The sequence below is a fragment of the Musa acuminata genome, chromosome BXJ3-4 (genome assembly GCF_036884655.1).
Source record: "Musa acuminata AAA Group cultivar baxijiao chromosome BXJ3-4, Cavendish_Baxijiao_AAA, whole genome shotgun sequence".
Lineage (NCBI taxonomy): Eukaryota > Viridiplantae > Streptophyta > Magnoliopsida > Zingiberales > Musaceae > Musa > Musa acuminata.
The window spans coordinates 32,514,536-32,540,876 of record NC_088352.1 but is presented as its reverse complement, the minus strand read 5'-3'; the positions used below and the strand labels follow the sequence as shown (position 1 = coordinate 32,540,876).

Here is a 26,341-nt window from a genome sequence, read left to right as displayed (position 1 = left end):
TTTGGTTAAGAAAGCCATCATCTCATCATCATTTATTCTAAATGAGCCAACAAAACACTATGAGGTTTGAACTTAACCCAACAAAAAAAGTTGAGAGACTTTAAATGTAGTTTTGTATGTCTTCTTTATATGTACCTTCAAGCCAGGAGATAATTTTTATGTAGGTTTTTGTTTCTTTTTGTTCATACATAATATAATTATGAAGATTTTAGTGGAGAACTAATCAACTCAACTCAGTTATAAGGATCATATATGTTAACTCAAAAACTTGATTAGGTCTAGGAGTAACAATATAAAACTACATAGATGATTTTTCATTTTGATGCAAAATTATATTTTTCAAGAATTAGATTATGTCAACTCAGATGACTCTCAAATGAGTATTTGAAGTTTGGTAAAAATCATGTACCATCTCACCGAAAAATCAACAACATTTAAGGTAGGTCTTACTATAATAATGGCGCTCTTCTTATTCTCCTGACCACTTCCAACTCAGAATACACATATTTAGGTGATGGCCATTAAACAACTCTCGACAAGGCTAGCAAATTCTTGATGGTGATGAGTATGTATGTTCTAAAAAGAAAAGGTTAATGAATGAAAGAAAAGTATGAAGATTGGACCAAATGAAGTGGCATTTATAACTTGTCCACATCATTAATTTATCTTCTATAGTAAATACTTTAATCTCTCTTGACCCCTATATGTCTAATATTCCTTTCGACAAATGACCCACTTTTGTTAACCTTATTATCCTTGATTCACTCCAATCGATGACTGATCTAATCACTCCAAATGGATAGAACACCTCTCTCCTCCATCATGGCTTCTACCCTTCTTTTACTAAAAAAATCTTTCAAATTCATCTAGCCGAAAGCCCCAATGAGTACAAGTGGGTTTGATCCTTTTGTCGAGGAAAGAAAACCTTAAGGAGGAGCTTGATTGGCCAAAGTTGGAAGGTGATGTGGGACCTCAAGGTTTATCTAAAAATTAAAATCTTTCTTTGAAAACATCTCTACAAAAAACTTGCCACCTCTTTGTATCTTTCTAAAACTTTTCACTCACAAATTGACTCTTGCCATATTTGCAAGTGTTCATAGTATATTTTCTTTGAATGTGAATTGGCTCTTGAGCTCTGAAATACTATTAAGTAATGTTTGAAAGTTGATTTCTCAAACTCTGGTAGTTGGCATATTGGATCTTTGCTTCCATTGAGTCCTCTCTTCTTGGAAAAAATATTGCTATCACTTTATGGAACCTTTGTCTAAACAGAATTGATTGATATTTTTGCAACCATTCGGCCAAGGCTCCCATCCTTTGGAAAAGGTGATCTCATTGAGTGATGATTTTATCCGATTTAGTACAAAATAAGAGGCTTTCGCTTCCCATCCCACAACCTTACTCTATAACCTCTTCAACCACAAATCAATGTATTAACTTAAACTTTCCCATCACTTGCGATGGCTCATTCAACCCTCCTTTGGTTTGTGCAGGTTTTGGTTTTACCATAGAAGACAAGTAAGGAACTTGTCTTGCAACAAGTGCATCATCTTATAATGTCATTTCCCCACTACAAGCCGAAGGCTTTGCTATACTCAAAAGGTTTACAGAAAGCCCTTGAACTTAGGCTCCAACTAGTCTTGCTCCAAACAAATTCCCAGACCTGTGTTGACCTTATCAATAAAGGTAACTTGGTACCTTCCCTCTTCATTCTGAGACATTTTTAGTTATCTAGAACGGTTAATATAATCAAGACTATCCAGTTTCAAATAAGATACTATTAGTCCTGACCATATAGAAGAAGAAAAAAATGAGACAGAAGTTAAAAGTAAAAATATATTAAAATTCTTATAATATCTTAAATCGAACCTTATATTTAAGCCCTATAGGTCTCGAAACTTAAGACTTGGATGGATCTATATATGTAGATTCCATCCATTTATAGGTGTAGAACATCAACTTAAACTAAGAGAATCTTTTTACATCTCTTATTTTAAACAACTAAAAAGACTATGTAGTCAAACTTATCTAAAAAATAATTATCTTTTAATCATGATAAGATAGAATATAAGAATCTTAAAATCCTCTAAAAAGAAAGATATAACTTCAAATCTAAATACTCCTCTTAAAATATATTTTTGAAAATAAGTCCCAATTTGCTTAGAAGATCCTCAAAACTATCCTTTACAAAGAGATTTGATAAAGATATTTATAATATTATTTATACTCTTTTTCCAAATAAAATAATATTTAATTTTAATATATTTGGTTCTTGAATAACAAAACATATTTGTAACTAATTTTAGGGTACTTTGAGTGTCACATTATAAAATAGTTAGTAATTTGATAGTAAACAGTTTCGATCAAAACCCTTAACCATATACATTATGTTGGAAAACTTTAATAGAGCATCACATGCATGGAAGGATAAAAAATAAAACTGGTTTCCAAGAATATAATATCGGATTGTCATGTGAAGATTGATGCACTAAAATCGAAAAATCGCATAACACGTATGAGATGATTTACCTAGGTGAGATTATATATCCCAAAAAAATAGATCCAATTGCTTGGATGAAGGAGGTCAGATGTTTTCCTTTCTAGCGGTAATCCAGATGGTAGATGAAGCAATGACACTCCTCTTTTTGCTATACGAATCCTCATAGTCTTCATGCACCACCTCGTAGCAATGATCAAGAAGGACTGACCTCTTCTTGCTATCCTCTTGCACCATCAAGAGGATTGTCAATTGAGGAGGAGAGGGAGAGAGGTGAATAGAAGGTGACAACCAAAAAGAGTCTAGTCCATGACCTCTTTGGTTCTCTCATATTTATAAAGATCTTTATCAACTTAACCCTAATGGATCCTGTCCTATTAGGTATTGGATCTCTGTTCAACTACCTAAACCTCTTAGATTAATGGATCTATATCTAATAATCATTATTTACTCTTATTAGGTCTCATCAAAAAGATCTAATAATATAAGGGCTCGACGGATATCTTATATCCAAACCTCTACTCGTCGTAACATCTACCATATATGTGTGACCTTCTAGGTTCAATATTGAGTAAACTATAAGTCATGCCTATTAGAACTCCTTCTGACTCAGTGAATTATTATCTCCACGATAATTCACTTGACTCATCAATTACGTACTAGGCTACTACGCTATAGCTTTCAAACAATACATGAGATTCCAATCAATTGGACTTATTTGTCCTTAGTTACCATGTATCTATAGTCCTTCATCTATCTAATATCCCATAGATCATAGTACTACTATCAGGCCCCTACGGAATCTACTCGAGTTTCACTCTAATCAAATTTTTCTAAAGAACTCTTTCTCTCTCAATTCGAACGACTCGGGCTAGAGATTTGCTTGAGCGAGAACACGTGGGATATTCCTCTCATGACATTGAGAGTGAATGATCCTCTATCAACACTCAATCGCCCTCGTAAGGTTGGCTACTACTCCCGATGACCGACTGCACTAGATCCGGAACTTCTAGATCTATAAGTCTGGTATCAAAGAGTTGAGTACTAATATAGAGCATTTTCAGTATAGTGTCCTCACACAAGCAGCTATGAGACCAACTACCTTCATCATATGAATGAGTATATAGTACACCGGTCTGTCCAATTATCTCGATATCCCTCTCGAATAACCGATGACCGAAAATATTTAGGGTCTGTCTTTATAGGTTAATTGATCTCATTATTATGATCTTTTCATGATCTAATTTTTATTATACAGATCCAATGACATCATAATATATATAACAAGCAACATAAGATGAGAAAATACTAATAATAATAATAAGTAAAAAGACTGTGCAGCTTATCATATGTGTCATCACTCACGTGATTGACTAGCAAAGCACTTGTAACTAGCACATTCTTGATTAGCAAATAAAAAATATACTTATGTTGTAGAATGAGAGACTTTTTTTTTTTTTCTTACCGCATATTTGAGTAGAACTATACAAAAAGATAGCTAAAAGTGAATCTACATAATTATGCAATTCTTATAAAATTACCCCAAATCAAGGATATAATTCATATATTTTAATATTTCTTTTTGTTGCATTAAGATGTGACTTTCTCGGAGATTATATAAAGTGATTCACCGATAAAAACACAAAAGAACTTTGTCATCATCACAACTTAGCTTTATATTTACATCAATTCGAGTATAAACCTTTTTACTTTTGTTAATTCTAATTTTTTTTGTATAACTTGTTTAAGAGATAAATATGACTTCTTTTATATTTATTATTTTTAGAGCAAGAAAAATATTGAGCTCCTCTAAGACTTTCATTTCAAACCGAAAAGAAAGATCATCATAAAGCTTCGAAATATCAAGGATATTATTATCAATGATAATCATATCATCCACATATAGAAAAATAATAATATGTAGGTTTTTTTATTTTTTTAATAAATAAGCTAAGATTTAAATGAGAAGAAAAATAACTATAGAAATATAAATATTAAGTAATTTTTTCATACCAAACTCTAAGAGCTTATTTTAACTCATAAAGAGCCTTCTTGAGCTTATAAATATAATTTAGTTTAAAAATATAAATATACCTTGATAGTTGCTTTATATAAATGTCAGTATCAATTTCACTATATAAGAATACATTCTTCACATCAAGTTGCCAAAACTTCCACTCAAGATTAGTTACTAAGAAGATTACTACCAAGACAAATGAAATATTGGCCACAAGGCTAAATATTTCCTCATAATTTTCTTCATATTTTTTAAAAAATCTCCTTATAACAAGTCTTATCTTATAGTGATCTATACTTCCATCCGATTTATGTTTCACCTTCTAGACTCACTTGCAAGTAATTGGATCTATATTCATAAACTTTGACATAAGATTCCAAATTTCATCTTTATGACAAGTCTTTATTTTTCATCCATAATACTTTTGCATTAGTTAACTCCTAGGCCCAAGATCATCAATTAGTTCAGAAAAGAAATAACGATATATATGTATATTGTCTCTATCTCTATAACATACTAGTTTGATAATTATTCTAATTATTCTTTTTTATTTTTTTAATATTGACACTTTCTCTTCACGAGCATCATTGTTTTTTCTATCAGTTGTCCACAATTGTGATAAAGAAATAATAGGAGCATATATAAATTTGAAGGAAGATGAGTCAAACTTTGCAGGAGTACTTTGAACATATATCACTTTTATTATTATGATTGATATTTCCAAAAGAAACTAGTTGCGAAAGATAATAAGAAAAAACTTATCAAACACATCTTGAGATATCATATATATATATATGTATTTATGGATTTATGTATTTCTAATCTTTCTTTCTTTCTTTTATTATAGCTATTAAATATGTATTTCATGGCCTTAGCATTAAGTTTACTTCTGTTTGAGACTGGTATGTGAACATAGATCGAAAAATCAAATACTCTAAAATATTTAATATTTAGTTTCTTTCCAAACATGAGCTCATTTGAAGACCAGATTGATTGAGCTAATAAGACTTCGATTAATAATATAAGTTGCACATGTCATATCTTCTATCCAAAAGGTTTTGGGTAAATTCTTTACATGAAACCAATACTTACAAGTCTCTGTAAGATGTTGAATCTTCTATTTTGTCACGCTATTTTGTTGTGGTATATTTGGTATATTTATACAAGTGAGCTCTCTTTCGACGCTACGCTGTTTGCAAAAGGAGAAGAATATACCAAAAGTGAACTATTCGTCATGGGTAGCTTTTTAATTTTTCTTTCAAAATCACATTCAACTATTAACTTTAACTCTTGAAATTGGGTGAAAACCTTTGATTTTTTTCTTCACAAAATAAACCTAACTGAATCTTGTAAAATTATCGATAAAGAGAAGTATATAATAAACATATGAATAAGATGGAGTTTGAGTAGGCCCATTAGATTATTATGAATAAGTTCTAAGAGAACTTTACACCTCGAAAGTAATTAATGAAAGGTTGCTTGTGATTTACTATATCGGTAACCTTTATAAACTTCATCACTACTAACAATAATAAGATTGAGAAGATCATTAATTTAGATTATATCATGATCTTTAATTTGAGATAGTTTATATAACTAAGTTAGTATGTCAGATTGTTATATAATCATTTGTACTCATCATATCAACATAAGAGTTAGATGCTGATAAAATATATAAATATTTAATCCTTTTACTAGTGTGTATTATATTTATATTTAATTCTTTTATATTATAAAAAAACTTGACTTCATAAGGATTAAAAAATATATAATTTTTAACATCAACTATATTTATAAGAGAAACTTTTTTTTTCTTCGTACCTAAAACATGATACACATTTTTCAATGTAATAGAATCACTATATTTATATGATGTTATATTGAAGCATTCTTTTTCTACTTAGTGAATAGTATTGTCTATCATGATAATTGCATCATAACCTTTACATTAATGAAGATTGATAAATTTGGTACCATCACTAGTAAGATGATGATCACATCTTGAATTAACTATCTAAGCCACGTTTGAAGTTGATAAATGTCATGTTTTCCACTATACTAATTTCAATCGTAAAATATTTGACCCAATCTTCATCAGTAGTATTAGAACAATCTTTTTTATTTGTAATATTTTTTTTATTAATTTTAAAACGATAATTTTTCTTGACATGGCCTCTTGTCACACCTATAACACTTGATCTTCTTTCGATTTGCACATTGTTAGAAGAAGACTATGGCTTACTATTAATATCATCCTTTTTCTCTTTATCTTAATCATTATCCCTTTTCATATACGGGTATTTTCATCTTCCCTTGAAGTAGAGACTCCCATCATTAACTGACGAGTTATGGATTAATGAGAAACAAGAAGATTTTCTAGCTCTACTAAGGATAGTTGTTAGAACCCATCCTTGAATATACGTAACATATTGAATAAGCACATTTGGATCTCTGAATATAAAGTTTTTAATCTTCAAAAAATATTGAGAAATTAAGAGATTCCATTGGATAGTATTTGTTAAATTATTTTTCAAATACTAAAGTCGATCCATATTCTTTTTATTAATACATGAAGGAGTGATCCACATCTCTGAAGTAATACAACCAATAATATGTTTAAAGAGATAAAGATCTTTTTAATATAAATTCAACTTGTTGCTAACCACATCTCATAGATTCTCCTCTATGAGATAGGACTCCAAGTCTTTCAGATCTTTTAGTTAGATTGATTGATAAGTTCAATATCAAATCCACCAACCTGCCTATTGTAATTTTTAGTCAAAAAAATATTATCATCTTCACTAAGAAAATCTCGACTCTAATAGCATGTGAAGAAAGGAAGGGATCACATGTAAGTATAATCTTTTAGCAAATACTAGTAAAGATATATTAGACCTAAAATCAAACCAAATAAAAGAAATAGAAATCAAGATAGAAGTAAAAATAAATATATATTAAACTGTTCAAAAGAAAAATACTTACAACATCTTAGATCTCTGACCCTAGACTTACAGACATGAGACTTAGATGGATCTATACGTATAAGTTGTTATCTATTTATAGGTATAAGAATATCAAATTAAATTAAGATAATATTATCATGTCACTTATTTTAAACAACTAAAATTTCATCTAATCAGTTTATTTGAAGGATAATTATCTTTTAGTTATGATAAAAAATAAGAATCTTATATAATTTTAATTCTTAACGCACTCAACCTTTTTCTAGTTTTCAGTGCTTTTGCCTCTTTTTCGAGCTATCACCGACGGATGCTTTTAATTCTACAAATTATTTAAGTCGTGCATACTGGCTATTTTCTTTTGCTCATGATTCATCCAACATCTCATCAACTCGATCGTGATTATTCACTCATTTTTAAGTTTTAATTAAACAAACTATATACTTAAATTTTGACGTCATATATCTAAGAATTCCATCATAACTATAACATCATTAATTATCAACTATTTATTTCATTTGATGCATAATAATTATCATATTAAGATGAATTTTTTGAAATTGATTTTTGACCGATCTGAGTGTTTACAGATGCATTGTTTTGATAAATCTTCTGAAATGTTCCTATTGCCACAATTTTCTCTAATATATTAACCTCATGTCAGAGGTATTCCGATATCTCTTTATTGAATCCTTCAATTTGGCTTTCAAATATATAATAAACATTGATATATCATTAGGCGTGAAGAACACCTTCACTTCGCACGAAACACATTCTTATCATTAACACGTTAATCACACCATCGAAACTGTGCTCACCGGCGAAGACTAGTGATCGATGTCGACGCCAATACGGTACGATAACCAGAGACGTCTCTTGTTCTCATCTGTCTCCATTCTCCGTGCTTATTCCACAAGATTTTGGTTTCTTCCACATCTTTTCGTGCCTTGGCTGGCTAGTTCTTCTTCACATAAGCAGTCATGATATCTCAAGTGAGTCTTTCCTTGACTTGTCAAGTCTTCGCAGACTGAGATTCCAAATGTAGTCTTCCGTGGGGTCCTCCAGATGCATTCTCTTCCAAGACTAAGTCCACGTGCTTGACTTCATCTTCCCCGTCAAGCACTAAACCACTCGCACCTTGCTCGTTCAAACGGCATCCGAGTTGTTGTGGTTGTAGTTTCTTGATTGATACGAGAACCCGGATATTGTCTTCACTGGTCTCAGGTACTGCTTCGAAGTCTTCTTACAAGATCAATAGAACAGCGTCTGTTCATTTGTCTGCTAAATCTAGAGAGATGTGGAGCCTAATACCACCACACAAGTTGGGAGTCGTTATTGTCTGCATCTTGGTTCTGATTTCTGTCGTGATATTTGTTCCCCTTGTATACCTTTGTGTTGTTCTCTGCCGCCGCCAAAGAATCGGCATCTGGGAGCAGGAGGAGGAAGCCGAGATGAGCAACTCGGACTTGTTCTCGATCTGGAACTACGACGGGAGGGCCGTTTTCTGCGACATCATCGACGCGACGGAGGACTTCGACGACGCCTACTGCGTCGGAATTGGTGGATGTGGCAGCGTGTACGAGGCAGAACTTCCGACCGGTCAGGTGGTGGCCGTGAAGAAGTTCCACCTCGGCGACAACGGGGAGCTACTCAACGAGAAGGGCTTCCGGAACGAGATCCGGGCGCTGATGGAGATCCGCCATCGCAACGTCGTGAAGCTCTACGGCTTCTGTAACCACTCGCGGTGGATGTTCCTGGTGTACGAGTACATGGAGAGGGGGAGCTTGGCGTGCATGCTGGAGGAGGACGAGAGAGCCGCGGAGCTGAACTGGGAGAGGAGGGTGACGTGCATAAGGGACGTGGCCGACGCGCTCAGCTACATGCACCATGACTGCATCCCCTGCGTGGTGCACCGCGACGTGTCCAGCAAGAACATCCTGTTCGATTCAGAGTTCAAGGCCTGCGTCTCCGACTTCGGCACTGCGAAGCTCATGCAGCTTGATTCATCGAACTGGTCCACGCTTGCAGGCACCATGGGATACGTCGCCCCAGGTATGACCCGATATGTACCACCGAATCATTCTGCTTAAGGACAGGAGAAGAATCACAGCTACTTTTGCTTTCTCACAGAGTTTGCTTACACGATGAAGGTAACGGAGAAGTGCGATGTGTATAGTTTTGGGGTGGTGGCGCTGGAGGTGATGATGGGAAGACACCCCGGGGAGCTCATTCTATCGCTGTCTTCGCCTTGCGGACAACTCACACTCCTCAAAGATGTGTTGGATCGGCGTCTTCCGTGCCCCACGGATCGCGTCAGAGAGGAGATAACCACAGCCGCGATGATCGCGTTGACATGCGTGCGAACTGATCCCAAGTCACGACCGGACATGCGGTGGATATCCAACGAGTTGTCCAAGGAGAAGCCCGATGCTGCGTATCATCAGCCCATGAACACCATCAGGTTGTGCCAGTTGATGAGTCTTGAACTATGAAGGAGGCATGATGGGGCTGATGATGATACGATCGAATGGAAGCGGATGCATGGCACTGGCACCGGGAATCCAAAAAGAGCAGAGACTATTATCTCATGCAGCGCAAATAGAGGGCAGTATCAGATACAGTACTTTCTCTCGATCAGATTTCTACTGGCAAACACCGCTGTTGAGTATTATTTCTTGAAGGTGCCGTTGGAAAGGATCGTTCAAGATTCCAGGAGAAACATGGATTCTAAACCTTCGTGTTGTATTAATCAAATTAGATTGTATGACTATGAATCTTCTGATCCTGAGTATTCGAGTTGTCAAAAAGAATATTATCTACTATTTTTTTTAGAAAACAATGTAAATGGATTTCTGGAATATTTAGGTCCAAATTTATGTGCTAACTTTAAAATGCTTTATAATCTCTAAATTCTTAAAATTTTGATACCTTCTCATATAATATACGACTGAAATATGAAAAAAATACAGGTAAACAATCTCTAAATTGTGTTTCATTGTTCTAAAAATTTCTATGCAATCCTAAAGTCCTCAAGTATGAGTTAGCATAAAACTTTCTTAATAATTAATTGTTGAAAGAAAGCGGTATAACAGACTTTCGAAAGACATTTGGGCGTTCAAACATTATACTCTTACTTTGAACGACACACCTGAAAGTTCAAAAAAATTGGGTTTCTAAGCTTAAAAAGAAATAACGAAGCGAGACTTTATACGTGACCATACATTTTGATCCTAAGACTTTACGATAATTTGATAAAAATATTTATCAATCAAATCGGTCGATGTTTTTAAAAATATATTAAATAAAATTTTGATAGGTAGACCTGAAACATCATTATCACATTCTAAACTCTCAATCTTTGTTTCGACAATTATTGTAACTTATTTGTGAGATCATGAAGTGAAAAACCTGAATGAAGATGTAAAAAATATATTGAATAAGGTTTTGACCCTTCAAATCTTATTTCAATAACTTAACTGTGGAATACTGAATCCCAATAGTCAATCTCACACATGTTCTGTAATCTCTCCAATGCTATTGCACGCAGCAACAATAAGCCTCCACTCCATTTATGTTGCATTTGCTCTGTTAAGGCCAATGCCATATGACACCGGAAAGAACATGCTGTAGCATGATCATTGTCATTTAAGGCTTACATGGTATCAAAAGATGAAAGTCATATATATTAACAAAACAAATCAACGATGTAATTTTATAAGACACTGGAAAATTGAAATTACATACACTAGTATAGCATAACTCTGGGATATACACAGCAGCAGAGCATGCACCATCAGGTAGTGTTCCATTTGATCTCAAGATGAATAACTCCATTGCGTGAATTTATCAAATGATATCTTTCGTTTATGCGTCCATTGTTTACAACATCTGAAAGATTGATATCAACATAACCCAGGGACTCCTGCCAATGAGAAAAGAAAATGAAAATTAATAATACTAAAGAAGACAAGACACAAGAAAAAAAAAGGAGAAAAAAGCTTTATCCAAATATGTTGTTAACCTTGGGGTGAAAGCTAAAAAGTCTCCCCTTGCTCAGTACTTCCACATGAATTTTCTCGTCAATTGGGGCATCTTCTAACATAAATTGGAAGTCTTCCTTCCATCTTGGATCTCTGCTTTTCTTGATGACCTGAGAATGCCATAGCATTAGCAAGCCAGATAAATATTTGTAATGATGATCATTCAGATACAGATACCCAACCCGGCACATAAAACCTAAATTATGTGTTCTTAAATTCTGAAAGGTAAAGAAGAGAAAAGGACCCTTTGACATAAATCAAAAAGCAATAGTAAAATGGGAAGGATATCATTACCAAGCTTAGTTGCACCATATGTCTACAAATAGTAAGGTAAGCATAATGGATGAGATTATAAATGTTGAAACAATGCTACAAACAAATTAAAAACTAGATGTTCTCTGAGGCTAGAATTTTTTTGATCACTATGAATAAATTGAAAATCAAAGTCAAAATAGCTAGACACAATGAAATAAAGCTCTCATGAATGTGGGATATAAGGAGAAAAAAAATGTACATAGCCAAAGGTCAATGTGAAAGTAAAACATAGTAAAACTGAAAAAATAAATAATTTCATAAGCAAAAGAAGACATTATTTACAGAAATAATACAATGACCAGAAATGAAATTTAGAATAGCATTTGAAATTCGAATGTATGGAGTTGGATTAGTAATAATGGTACAAGGAGAGATAGAGGAAGACTTATAGAAAACTTTATTAAAAATATGACTTAAATATTTTAATTTGATTAAGGGTCTTGCTTTTATAGAGCTCAAGGCAGCAAGAAATCCATGTAAATGATCCTAAATAGTTGGGCTATCATGGCTTGTTTTTGTTGATATTATTATGCATGAAGGAGCTGGACGTATACTTGTAGAAAAGTGAAAAAAAAACAATGCATATTAAAACTGATATGTAGCTGATAAAGAAAAGCTAGTCTATGTTTCATAAAATTTATAAATGGATGTACTGGTTGGAAGACTCCAACAACAAGGTCATTGGCATGTGAGTGCACTTCATAAAAGATGTATATGTAATGTGCCATTATCTTGCTCAGTAATCATCTATGTCCTTGGACTTACCTTAGTTTTCTTCTTTTCACCTCTGAAAAGGATCATGGCATAAGGATTAGTATGACGTTTTCCTTCCACATCTTCTGCAGCTTCTACCGTCACCAACAACAGCCCACCGTTATATGATGTATCTTGGGTAGCTCTATCACTGCCACTAAGCTTCTCATCTAAACCCATATTGAAACTGCCATTATCCTCTTTAAAAGGGTCAAATGTCAATTGCACTATGATCTTTCCTCTGTTTCTTGTATTTTGTGGGTCATTGGGGTTTAGGTTCTTGAGAAGATCAAGAGTGAACTCTTTTGTTTCATGAGGAGTAAGCAAACTCAAAGGAATCACCTGCATGCCCAACTTGTCGTGCATTTTCACCTGTTTAATCATATCAAAATAAATCGAATTTTTTATGATGCCCTCATTCATCCAAAAGGATAAGTGATGTTATGCAAGAGTAAAATTATCTATCACAGTAAACAAATTAAAAAATCATCAATAATAACCAACAAAAATTAATTTGGAGTGAATATTTCAGTGTCTTGAAGTAGTTAGAAACTTCAAATGGAGATAAACCAGGTAAGGAGATAGACTAAACAAGAGAAAAGAAGCATACAGGGATCTAAACCTTTTCCCAGTCATAGACATGCAGCTGAAGAACTTGAGTTTCTGGGTCTTTCACGGTAAGCTTGAACTGCTCATTCCATTCAGGATTTAGATTACGCATCTTTATTGAGGTCTTTTTTGAAGGCAGTCTCTCCCCGCTTAAGCTGAGTTTAACATATGGATCTGATTTACCGAGCAAATCCATCTTGAGAAGATTAGATGCCCGAACAACGTTGACATGCAATATTCCCACGGGCTTCTTTGTTGCACAACTGCAAGGATAAGACGATAAGACTTTAAAAGTCTTGCCCAACCATTTGTTTAACAACAAATTGATGCCAGCAACCCTTCACAAGGCTAGGTTGATCAAGGGCATGTTAACAATATGAAGCACAAATTGAGTTTATATTATGTGCAGAGTTCTATTTCCATCCCCTCAATAAGGATAACAGATCCATTTATAATATAAAAAAAAGTCTCACATCAGGCCCCGCATTTGCCGAAGTCTCTTGCACTGTATTACCATTTTTTAATTACTTTTAATGACAAGTTCGACTCAAGTTTCCTGTTGTCATTATGTAGTTCATTAGACTTCTTGTTGCATGTGTCTGGGAATAACAAGCCCAAATGTCTACATTAAGACATAATAGCGCCATAAAACATACATGCAGTAGAAAAGAAACCTTAACAAACCATATAAGGGATACAAGCAATATACTACAGCAATCAACCAACCCATGAAAGACAAATATGCAATTGTTAGCATCCTTGTGAACACTCTAACAATGAGCTTACCTAGAACTATCTAAAATAGGCACTTCTATAAGCTTTGGCCAATGGTATAGATTCGAAACTTCTGTTGCAATTGTATCCTGTGGTCAACAATGGTTCCAAAAGTAGTTAGTTGGGTACTAAACTAATTGCAAAACTAGAACTCAAAAAAGAAGAAACAAAAAGAAATCTCTATGATTTGACCATGTTAATAATATGTTATTTGGTCAAGTATCTCGCAGTTAGCCATAGTGTCCAAATTCACCTGAATAAACCGATACAAGCCAGGCATCGCCATCAAATCTCCACCCAAAATTTTGAGCCCAAAGTCAACATATGGCTGCAATTTTGTACGAGAGAAAAATACCATAAGTGATGCCTGGAAAAGTTAATCTTGTAAACAATATGGAGAGGATCCAAACAACTAATGTTGATTACCTTTTCCATCAATGAGACAGTCAGGTTGGCAAAGCATGGAAAACTTGGAACTAGTGGCTTCAAAGTGACACGTGGTACCAAAGATATTTGTAAATCCAATAGCTAACAACAGAAAAGTGTTATGTTAGTTGCATGAACTGCAAGTCATTTTCACCTAGTAATTAATCAGGAAATGTCTGACCTGCACTGTCACTTTGATGGAAGACAACTTTAGTACTAAAACTATGTTTGTATTGCCAGCCCATCGAACTGCAGGCTCAAAGACTAATTCTTTCTCTTGAGTTTCATAAACCTTAACTCCTAATAAGAGGAGAACATAAATCCAGCTCTTGTTACAAAATAAGTGAAAGGAAAGGATATCTGCATTAAGTTCTAAAATTTCTACAAGAATATAACTGCAGAAGAATACAATCAAGATCAAAATTACAGGGCTTTAGTCTAATGATAGGAACCCCTTGTCATCTGGAATAAAACATTCATTAATTTTTTCATATGTGTTTAATTACATTAGATATGATGTTTAGCATGGAAGCAGGGCGTCAAACTTTCTATTTCTCCCAATAATATAGGGCCCCATGCTTATTATCCACTAACCCTAATAAACGTTAACCCTTGTCTATTATCATACTGTAATTTTACAAATAAATTTGTTACCAGCAATTATATGAAGCATGAGGTAAATAACACCATATTAAAAGTGCTCATTTACGGTTACGAGTTAGAGTAAATGTGAGATGAGGTTGTTCAACCCAAGGTTTAATATACCGAGTTATACCGCTCAGTATGGGTAGTATGTACTAGTCCGACGGGAGACCGGTACATGGACCGCCCTCTATTAGGCAGTGCCCATTACATGACCCTCTATCGGGGTCTGTACTGGTCGATAACGGTCAATTTGATTGTCTAAACCATGGGAAAGGGTTTTTAAACCCTTTCCTCTTCTCTCTTTTAACTCATTTCACTCTCTCAAACTCTTCAGCTCTCTCAAACTCTTTTTCACTTACATCTCTCTTTCATTCTCATATTTTTCGCTCTCTTAAAGAAGTACTGGTCAAGTTTAATCATAATCGTCCTTGTCTCAAGAGCTATCTCGGACATGTGGTTCACGATGATCAAACTACGATCATCGCTGCATTGATGCACCAATGGTATACGGTGTATTAATGTACTATGTCGTGGGATCAATTTCAGGATTGGGTCCGACAAACATATCAAATTGATACATAGATACATAGGATCGAGAACCCTAATCCATCGCCCATGGAGTCCCATCATTCTTTTTGGTAGTAAAACCAAGTATATCCATCAATTGATTACTTGATTCATTTGAATCTTAAAGTTTATATTGTTTAAAAAATAATATAATAATTCAAATCATTTCTTTGTAAATAATTCAATATTAATGGAAGGAAGGTCTAGAACCTTAGTTCAATCTATATTACCTTTAAGCTTATAGTAGAAATTTTCAAACAAATTTATAGTTATCTTTTTATATATATATATATAAGGGGTAAGTGGCGAAGACGAGATTCAAGATTAGGACCTTATGATGTCGAAGTCTTTTTTCGGTTAAACTTTTCAAGAATAATCAATTTCTTACAAGAAATAAGGATGTTCTTTAAAAACTTGAAAACATATATGGTGAGAACCATTATAAACTAGTGCTTTAAGCCCTAGTGTAATTCCTAACATGTGAATAATGTTCCACTAGGCTATGCACATCAGGAGCTAACCTCACATGGAAAATACTATTTCAAACTACAATGGAGATTTCTTGTAAAAAGAAATGCTACAACTTAAATATTCTTGACGGCAAAGAGTAATCAATGATATTGAGATCGATGCCAATCAAAGAATATTAGTTGTTAACATAACTTGTATGATAGATGCCACTCAAATCCGTTTTTTATTCTTATTACAAGTAATGAATATATGAAATTGTCGTTGCTTGATAATTATATCTTGGGAGAATGAATATTTGATGAATAATTGGTATTTGAGTTGAAGAAGCATTACAGAGACTAACATTTCAAGTTTTAGTCTTGTACTTAAAGACTTTTGTAAATGGAGCAATTGATGGTTACCAGATTTCAGATGAATGATGCTGCAATACCCTTCATGCCATGGTGCTAGGTTATGTAATCTAAGATACCTTCCAACTTAAAATTGACTTTACAGGCACATGACTCCCATTGGTTACTCACTGTTATATTCAAGAAATGCAACAAATTTGAATCAAACCACAGGAGGATACCATCACAATTTTTTGCCGCACATATTATAAGAAACAAATACCTCAAGTGTGAGTGAAAAATTATCCACAATTCTTTCCTTTTTTCTTATTTTTATAACTTTTGTCACAATTTGTTTTGTCATCAGATTATTAGTACCGGTCAAGTTATTTATTTTATCTAATTAAAGATAAAAACTAAGTTCAATACACAAGGCTTTTGTCAATGTAGGAGTGAAGGAAAGCTAATATAGTTAGCCTTAAGTCAAAAGTATAATTGTGTATTTTTATGTAATAGAACTTTTGTTATTCTTTCTTCATCAAATAACTTCCTTCCTCTTTTTACATATTTTTATATGATCTTCTACTTTTATTGAAATCTCACCATGAATTCTATTTGCTTTTAAACATACCTATATCCTTAATTCACAAGATTGACATTGGGATCAAGAATCAAGATTAGCTAAGGAATATATGATTGGGACCGGTAGAATTATTGAATCATACTAAAGATTATCTTAACTAATGATAAAAATACAATGAAAAATAATAAATAATTAACTAGTAATAAATATTATATATATTATAGAATAAATTGCAACAATATTATACGAAAATATTACTATGGTAAATAACTATAATATAAAATTATAAATAATTAAAAAATAAAAAATTTCAATGAATAAACTTCATTGTGGTCCACTTCTTTTCTAATTGCTCTCTATTTGAAGTGTATGCAATACAAAAACAAAAAATGTAAAATATAGTAACAGCTTCATCCAGTTACATCATTGTCACTATTATACATGATGATGGATAACAAAGATTAAAACAATAAATGCTGGTAGACAACAAATGTGATGGTTGCGATACAAATCAAACACTATGTCTCCGTCTATTTCACATTTGTGATCAACTAAATTTTTTGTTTTTCTTTCATCTCAACTTTCCTCTTCTTCTGTATCCTCTCCAACTCTGCTCTCCTCTTTCTTCTTTAAGGATGTAAAACCGTTTAGTGAAAAAGATCAGTCAACTCCAAATGAGTTTGATTAATTTAATCGCTTCCTACCAATTTCTAATTATATGGTGAAAAGAATAACCAAAATCAGATTAGCCTTCGATAATACCAGTATTGATGCCACATAATGTATCGCAAGTTATAACTGCAACATTGTATTTATACTCTTGGAAAAGCAGGCTGCTGGATAATCAATATATTAATTTCTATTTTAGTTAAATACGAATCTAGTCAAAGGTCTATTTTGGGTGAATTTGATAAGATTGGGAAAGAGGATTGTGCTAGTTCTTATCGAGTTAAAAAGTTCTAGTCCAGTAGGAAGAAGAGTTGACTTAGAGCTGCACATTCATTTTATGCTGAGAAACAATGAAGTTATCAAAATGTAAGTTACTATCTCCTTGCCTTAATATCTCCAACTTGCTTGCCTTTGTTATCTTTATTGTTCTCTATATATATCTTTTTCTAACTTACATATCAACTCTGTTCAGATTTCAGAACTTGATAATAGCAGCAGATATGCTTCTTCATTTCTATATCAACATTTTTTTCCATTTTTCTATCTTGTCTACAACTTAATGTTGTCCTGAACATTCCACTGTTCTGTTCAAGTCAATTTCGAGTAAATATATCTCAACCAGGAATGTGTTATCTTCACTTGAACTGCCACAGAAGCATACTAGGATTACTAGAAAATTTTTCAAGGTCATAAGCACACAAGAACAGCACCTCCTATTTTGCTTTTGTAAGCCAACTATAGTTGCAAATTGGATTTTCATCAAAGAAAGAACTTTAATTGACTCATTTTTATATTGATCCAAGAGTTAATCACTGATGGCAGAATGGTAGAATATATATTTTTGCATTAACGATGCCTAAAGTTGCATCTTTCAAACTAGTGGTCAAAATATATGTTTCCATTTTCCAAGGTTCACTACAATATAATAAAATAATTCCATATTACTGAGAGTTTTAAACATTCACATACATTCATTATTCTCAGATTAAGCATCTACTTATCCGTACTTCAATGGTCAAAAGCAAGGTTCTTAATTTTGTACCGTATCGACGTTTCGAGTTTTGCTCGATATGATACGGTATGAGTGAACCGAGCAATATGTCAAGGTCTACCACTCATAATATATTTATATATATATATTATAATATATAATATAAAAATATAAAAAATAAGAAAAAGGAGGCATACGTTGCCTCCTTTTCTTCTCCTCGTCGCGCCAGATGAGGAGAAGATGTGGTCCTTCTCATCTGTGGCGTTCGACAAAGACATCAAAGGCTGTAGATGTCTCTGAAGAACACAGTGAAGGCTGCAAGCATCTTTGGCCTACGACGAAGAGCGCGACAAAGAAGAAGCCGAGTCGTCATCTCTCCGTTACCTCCTGGATCAGGATCGTCGAGGGAGGGTGGCGCCGGATCGAGAAGCGTCAAGGTTCTCTCGATTCTCCCTCTTCTTCTCCCTCTTCTTCGAGTGCCTTCTCCCTCTTCTCCCTTGATGCTTCTTTTTCCCTCATTGCAGCTAGGCTGATACCGCCCAATAGCGGGCGACGACGATCAAAATTGATCGTCATCGACCTGTCTCGGGCGATAACGGTCGAAATATCGACTGTTATCACCCGATACTGTCCCGTATCGTCCGATACAAGGCTAGATCAATGATACCGCCCGGTAGCGAGCGATCCGCGTACCGGTCTGCTGGCGAACTGGTACGTATCGCCCGATACGAACAGTATCATTCAAAATTAAAATCCTTGGTTAAAAGCATGAACATGAGAAAGCCTCAGCAACAATACACATTGGTAGTGATTTAGTTTTGTAAAATCTACGGTACAAATATTTTCTGTATTTTAGAAGAAATAGCAATAGATAGCACTATTTGGATCTCTTTATAGTAAATTTTATTATATTACAACTGAAAAATCTCAAAATTGTTGTTTTTGGTACAGTTCTCAAAGTATGCAAACACACATTACAGGAATGATCTCATTATGTCCGAAAATGTAGATTATATATGTGTACACATTTTCTACATAAAAAGTCAAGCTCATGAACCGAGAAGGGTGTCTATGGTAAAATCTAAAATTTCGAGTGTCATGCATGGAGTACAAATTTGTTGGGGATAAACATGTAATAGAATTTTCAAATGCATATATGCAAATTTATCTTCATCAACCAGTTGAAATGTAGCCAGAGAATATAATGAGTGTTAAATAAATATTAGCTAACCCTTCTTGTATGATCTTTTTAAGTATATATATATATATATATATCGTTCACCTTGTGTTAACAAAGATAACAAACCATTGCAAAATGAATTGTCTCTATCATGGTTGGTGGCTCAGTTTTGTCATCTAAACAAGTTTTCTGGTTTAGTTGTGCCATGCGACCAGGTTCGATGGCTCAGTTATGTGTCATGTGACCAAGTTTCATGAATGTGTAAATTATTTTTGGCTTTGAGTATTATTCAATTGAAACTAGAAAAAATGAAAACCCCTCAAACTAGATACAGGCAACAAGTGTGTACCCTCTATGTGTAACTGAGTACTTTATTTGTGAAAAAGCTCCAAATAAAGGTTCTAAATTATGTTCTCTCTAGTTCATAGAGTTCTATCTGATATAAGTTCAAGGGAGAGATACAAACCGTGAATTGTTGGTGGAAGAGAACCAAGAGTTAGATTATGAAACTCGATTGATTTTATCCAGTACTTTCCAATATACTGATCAAATATTGGCTTTGTTTCACTCTGTATTCTGTTGCATATTGCCTGCAATTGTAGGTGAATGAACAAGTACAATTTTTATGAGAAATCACATAGTGCACACTTCAAAATTCCAAGATAATCATATCTTATTAGGACAACCATATAAACATATGAAACATGGAAGAACCTTATCCAAGTAAGGCCACATGTTGAGAATAAATTTGTTCAGCCAATCAACCTGCAAAGAGATTTTAATATTAAATAATTGAAAATATAAATTTTAACACAAGATTTTTCTAAGCATTATACAACAATGAGACTTGTACAGTAATATTTTTAATGTATATAGGAGTGAGAATGTAAGACCTAGAAGCCAGTGAATTTAATATGTGGCTGTATTCTTGCAGCAGGGATCTTGCATTAAGACCTAAAATACCCAATTAGGCATCGTGCTACCAATTATGTGAAAACTTGAAAAATGTAGCAATCATGAATCTTAACATTCAGAATCCTTCTCTGAACCATGTTAAAAAATTGATGTGCTTTATCTTTCACAATCTTAATAGAAAAAACGAAAATATTTCTGCTACGCAGAGATGCTTTTGCAAAACAAACCTGAAAAAAAAATGTTCAAATGGAAAAAATATTTACCTTTATTCAGTCTTCTATAGAAGGCATTTTTGCACAAGGTTCACAAAATCAAGAATCAAGTGGACGGGAAGTCATCAGTTCGAACCTGATTATCCCTAAACCCAATGTAAGTTTTTCTATTTTGACTTGCTCCCCCACCGTGATCGAACGAGAATGGATAAGAGGCTTTGACCAAAAATTACTTTGAATGAAAGTTGGAAAAATTAAAAATAATAAAAAAGAATATAACTTGTACAATTGAAGGTGCGATTTTTTAATATATTATTTGTGTAATTCTTTAATATATTATTTAACTCGTACAATTGAAGGTGTGTTAGTTACTAAAAACAATAACTTGTGTAATTTTTTTAATATATTATTTAAACTGCACCTGAATCCACACCTAAACTTTTTAGAAGAAATAACAACAATACACATGCTTCCAAAGCTTGTCACCTGGGCTCCATACAGACCTGAATCCCTACCCATACAACTGCTTCAATCTACTTTGGGTGTATAACACCTTCAATAATATTTTGCTTTACTTAATTCCACCCTTGATACTTTCAAGAATTAACATGATATCAAAGAGCTATATCAATTCCCTTTTTCCTTTCTCTCATTTTTTTTGCAAGGATTTCTTACTATTAGATTGACTATTTGTGCATCCAACTACCATACATTATAAACCCCATTTTTGGCTTAGATTGGTGTTATTAAGAGTGAAATCACTACTATCATTTGAGAAGCTTATAGTGGTTTACTTGAGCCACCCATCAAGAGCAATAGTTGTCTTTATAATAATTAATGTTATAGATTGGTGTACTATGAACAACTCAAAATATATTGTACAATTTAAGCCTGAGTTAGAGAATTTCAACTAGTTATTAATAATTAAGGTTGAAAGTTTACATCCAGATTTAAATACTTTGATTTATCTTACAATACTACATATTTGCGTACAACTTCAAAATAGCATTCTTCTGACTCTTTACACAATTACCAAATAATTTTATTGTTCTCATGCCAAATAACAGGCCGTGTAAGGATCTTTTTTTCCTGTTAATTTATTTCATATGCATGCCTTGCCTTGCTAATCCTAATCCTGGTTATCTCAATTTCTCATGCCAATAATGTAAATTAATATTCTTTACATGTTTGGTTCAACTACAAGTTTGGAAGTATTTGTGACTAGACATAATACAAGGACTGGCTTCTGATTGAAGAACTCATACAGACAGTTTGTCATTTTTTATAAGGTTCTGATATGAAATGCAGAGCACTTGGATTTTGGGTCCTTAAAATAATTCAGCCATTGGACTCTCCCAAGAATTAGTCCAGCTCTTCTGGAAATATATACTAAAGTTATAAGGTGCAAACAAGATTGTTCTGTTTATCTGCTTTCTTGTATAGGGAAGACATTAATATATTCAAAGTACCAGAGAGGTTTTTTCCTGCATAATCCATAGACCAACACTTGTATTATGCGTTTAGGAAACTGACACTCAGTTAAACATCTTACATGGAAGTCATAGTAAAGATGTTCCTGGTGCAGCTATTTTCATATGTTATTTGAGAGAATATATAGCATGTAACCTTTATGATTAATCTTGGCAGGGACTAGTCCACGTCATCAAAGATGTAGTCAATATTTCTAAGCATTTCACAAGTTATCGATTGTCTTCAAAATATCTTTTTGTTACCAATTTACATTTGCCATCAAATAACCTTAAGTTATGGGACTTAACATCTCAGTTATCGCCTTCGGTCAAGGATATCTTTTTATTACTATTTTTTTCTGAAAATGTAGAAAGGATCTGGTTTCAATTGTGTCAATCACAAGTAACGAAGCTTATTCTAATCCACCATGCAATGATCTTGACTTATTTTGTCCAAGTCTTTGATTCATGTTAGGGAACATCTAACAAATGAAAGTGCTCCAAGTTACACAAGTTTATTAAACATGGTGAGAAAAAATTATAACATCTTTTAACACATTTATAGACCATAATCATAAAGTAATTTCAATTGAATATCAGTGATCTGTATCTGCATCGTACAGTCTGGATTTGAACCTTTCTATCTTTAGCAAAGGTCTCGCCCATCATGAATGCTGATACAAAATATAACAAAAAGCCAAAATACATTGGCCCATATTGTTTTTGTAACTAATAAGATTCTAGTTGAAACTTTTTTAGCCTAATTAATAACCTTCGGCTTCTATATTAACAGTTTATCATAGGAAAGGGATACATGGAGAAATAATTAAAACGAAAGAAATATAAGAGTAAAGTAAACCATTCAAAGAGAACAAAAAAGAATATTGGAAAAATTCCAGTGTAGCAAAACTTGCATTTTGTTCTGCACAAGGATAAAATAAAAGGACAAGTATAAAGGCCTAATATTAAAACACCAGTGTACTGATGTGAATAAGAGCCATGCTAGTCTTAAATAACTAAGCTATAACCTTATTTTCCTAAGAAATAAATGATATTCAAAATTTGTGGCCAGAAAACTTTTCCAAGGAGGATCCTAGACAAGCTACAAGCTCATCATGTCAATGGGGAAGGATTCTGATTTTACTAGCTTCAACTTATTATCATGAACAATTACTTTTCTGCAGAAACTTGAATTTACATGACTTCTAAACATCAGAAAATTTACTCAACACAGCGTCTGACAGTGTTGCCATCAGTTGCAATTTCCCTAGAATCTCATCCTTGTGATCCTTATATGACACTTCCATCTAAATCAGAATATTCAATGGACCTTAAGCAAGAACTTTGCCAAGTGATTTTGCAACAGCTATCCTGGTTAGACCAGCAAGTAATAAGAAATAAATCATGTGCACATGGTTTTTAATAATCCAATTAAGAAGATACATTGTCCAAAATAGTCCTGTCGAACATAACAGAAGTTGTTGGTAATTCCTGCTAAACCACATGGTCTGTAATTGACACTGGCATTGAGTTTGTGCTTTCTCATATATTTACATATGTAGGTTTTATTGAAATAAGTCATCCAATTGTTTCCATCTTAATGTTAAGCAAATCCTAATTTCCAAAAAACACGGAATGTATTTGTTTAATCATCAAACAACTCGCTTTTTGTGGATGCATGTCATGATCAAATAAGTATATGTCTGGCAACCACTTATCCATGTCCGATATGATATGACCTACCATTTAGAATATGCATCTCATTATCCACAGAGTAAGATCAACAGCTAAACCGCACTAAGCAGTCAATAATTTGATGTATAGATTAATCACATACAGCAATCAGTCCAAACACAAGCAATATAACACCTATCATATAAGCTTTAATGACATAGTTATCTAAAAATTGATCTGCGAGTTTTACAGTGCACAAATAATCATTACCAATAGAATTATTATAAGGAAAAATACACATAATGGATATTTTGTAACGTGAAGGAAACAAACTTACTCGATCATAGTCAGGATTTTTCAACCAAAATGGAATCTCCGGTAGAAGTTTTTGCAAGGCGTTGGAATCCAATTCATGCAATGGTGTTACAATTGGATCCTGCAAGGGGAACATCCATACCACTCATTTAATTCCTTTGGTTAAGAATGTCTGTACACGACATGATGAGAAATTCTGCTCTAGTGAAAAGTCCTTTTTCAATTTTTACTGCAAGTTCTGGTCATAACATGTGCTAAAGTGACAAAAATCAGTCATGCAGGAAAGACGAACCAACTTCTCTGCTGGAAGCCTCGACAGCTCCACCTACGTGTACGGAACTGACCTAAACATTAGTGTTTGACCCTCAGAACACCTAGAAAGAGTTAATCTGATAGGAGTCTTTGACCAACAAGTAGTGTACAATTCGACATTTCTCTTTTGCTACAAATTCTCGGGGGAAAATTTGGTAAATTGTGCATGAAAAATCCGTCGATTTCATCTCCTATCTCTATTAACATCAAATCAATAGAGAGAGACCTGATGCTTATCACAGTCTAAAAATTTCTGAGCGATTTGAACAAACCACAAATATGTTTGGGATGAGCCGAGAAAAATCATATCTTTTCCCCGTAAATTCAGCAGAGTTTTACCATCGAATTCGACAAAAATCCACGATAACCAAACAAGAAATAAAGATACAAAATCATGTCAAATTCCCAAAAAAGAAAAAGTCCGAGAAACGCCACCCCCATCTTCGAAACCATCAAGAGAACACCGATCTCGCAACTCAATCCGAAGAACCAAATACACAAGAAGATAAGCCCCCGTCAAGACCGTCTCCGAACAATCGAAAAGGAAGCGATTGCTGATTACAAGGAAACCATCGATCGATTCCTCACCTTAACGTCGCTGGGCTGGAAGTACACGTAGAAAAAGTAGCCGACCACGAGGCCGATGGCAATGCCGAGCCCGAAGCCGACGACGCCCAAGAGAGTGTCCACCAGACCCATCTCCGGCGACGAAGTACCGCATCGAATCGGCGGACGACCGATATGGATCGTAATAGGAACAGAAGAGTGTCAGTACCGGAAGAAACTATTTATAGGAACGAAAGAGTCCCCTCAGGGATAGCCGTCCCCCGAAAATAATAATAAATAAGGTAAAATAAATAAACCGCCAAAACCGATGCTTCCTCTCGAGCATTACTTTTAACATTACTCAACTACAAATCACCCAAACACCTACCCATCCTGTGATTAGATAAATGGGGCCCTTTCGGGACCTCCTACGGCTACGTGACGTTGGTAGATGTCAAGCGAAGTGCCGGTTGCCTCTGCTTATTTTTTATAGGTTACAGACGGTGTTACAACAGCCAACCCGTTATTGGATCGCATCGACAGCATATATATACCATTAAAAGTGCACTAAATAAGAAAAATAATTCCCCCCTTTCACGAAACAGTACAAAATAAAAATAATTTCTTAGCCGCTTTGGTCAATGCATCCTCCATTTGTCGCGATGTCGGCAAGTGCCAAAGTGCTCGTTTTCCGTTGATTCATACACACGAATCCGAACTGGAGCTGTCATCATATTTTCTTGTCCATTTAATTTCAAATCGATATTGATGCGTTGAAGAACATTAATCTTGTCTGAAACTTTGAATTGCTTTCTTCGAGGGACAGATTTAAATCGTGAAAAAGATACAGACAAAAGTCGAATGAAATATTTATTTTTTATTTTATTATCGATACTGTTTATATCAGATGCTATTACCGAGTATATACAAGATCTGTAGATGGATCAAATGAGATGCTGGAAGCACATTATACTAATATGGCATCTAACAGGCATGTTTGCTTCATGCTAACGCAAATGTATACCGAGCATTCGTGGTGTATGTATATTGGTGATATACTTAATTGATATAT

General features: G+C 33.9%; 2 protein-coding genes across 5 annotated transcripts; one reads left to right on the top strand and one right to left on the bottom strand.

The window, feature by feature from the left end:
* Window positions 1-8,570: 8,570 nt before the first annotated feature.
* On the top strand, window positions 8,571-10,358 carry LOC103981979 (MDIS1-interacting receptor like kinase 2-like). 2 transcript variants are annotated; one of them, XM_065145608.1, is made up of 3 exons: window positions 8,571-8,698; window positions 8,892-9,526; window positions 9,605-10,358. In XM_065145608.1, the coding sequence occupies exons 2-3, from the start codon at window positions 8,926-8,928 to the stop codon at window positions 9,964-9,966; spliced, it is 963 nt and encodes a 320-aa protein (XP_065001680.1). In that variant the 5' UTR covers window positions 8,571-8,698; window positions 8,892-8,925; the 3' UTR covers window positions 9,967-10,358. The 2 variants fall into 2 exon arrangements, with proteins under 2 accessions (XP_065001680.1, XP_009397039.2); XM_009398764.3 differs by lacking the exon at window positions 8,571-8,698 and having other exon boundaries at window positions 8,711-9,526.
* A 669-nt stretch (window positions 10,359-11,027) lies between these two features.
* Window positions 11,028-25,492, bottom strand: LOC103981931 (synaptotagmin-3). Of its 3 annotated transcripts, XM_018825606.2 has the most exons (13): window positions 25,312-25,492; window positions 24,434-24,532; window positions 20,541-20,591; window positions 20,293-20,416; window positions 14,573-14,691; window positions 14,392-14,493; window positions 14,219-14,293; window positions 13,978-14,054; window positions 13,205-13,454; window positions 12,595-12,954; window positions 11,496-11,624; window positions 11,219-11,396; window positions 11,028-11,098 (listed from the first exon to the last, which is right to left on the bottom strand). In XM_018825606.2, exons 1-12 carry the CDS (start codon window positions 25,420-25,422, stop codon window positions 11,268-11,270), a joined length of 1,626 nt encoding a protein of 541 aa, XP_018681151.2. In that variant the 5' UTR covers window positions 25,423-25,492; the 3' UTR covers window positions 11,028-11,098; window positions 11,219-11,267. The 3 variants fall into 3 exon arrangements, with proteins under 3 accessions (XP_018681151.2, XP_009396974.2, XP_018681152.2); XM_009398699.3 differs by having other exon boundaries at window positions 11,028-11,396; XM_018825607.2 differs by lacking the exon at window positions 20,541-20,591 and having other exon boundaries at window positions 11,028-11,396.
* Window positions 25,493-26,341: the final 849 nt, after the last annotated feature.

Bases quoted from the DNA above. Each gene is read 5' to 3' on its own strand.
- LOC103981979 (XM_009398764.3), top strand. From the start codon at position 8,770: ATGTGGAGCCTAATACCACCACACAAGTTGGGAGTCGTTATTGTCTGC. The intron at 9,527-9,604 runs GTATGACCCGAT...GCTTTCTCACAG, and splicing joins CATGGGATACGTCGCCCCAG to AGTTTGCTTACACGATGAAG.
- LOC103981931 (XM_009398699.3), bottom strand. From the start codon at position 25,422: ATGGGTCTGGTGGACACTCTCTTGGGCGTCGTCGGCTTCGGGCTCGGC. The intron at 20,417-20,540 runs GTTCTTCCATGT...CTACAATTGCAG, and splicing joins TGTGGCCTTACTTGGATAAG to GCAATATGCAACAGAATACA. The intron at 14,494-14,572 runs GTCAGACATTTC...TTCTGTTGTTAG, and splicing joins CCATCAAAGTGACAGTGCAG to CTATTGGATTTACAAATATC.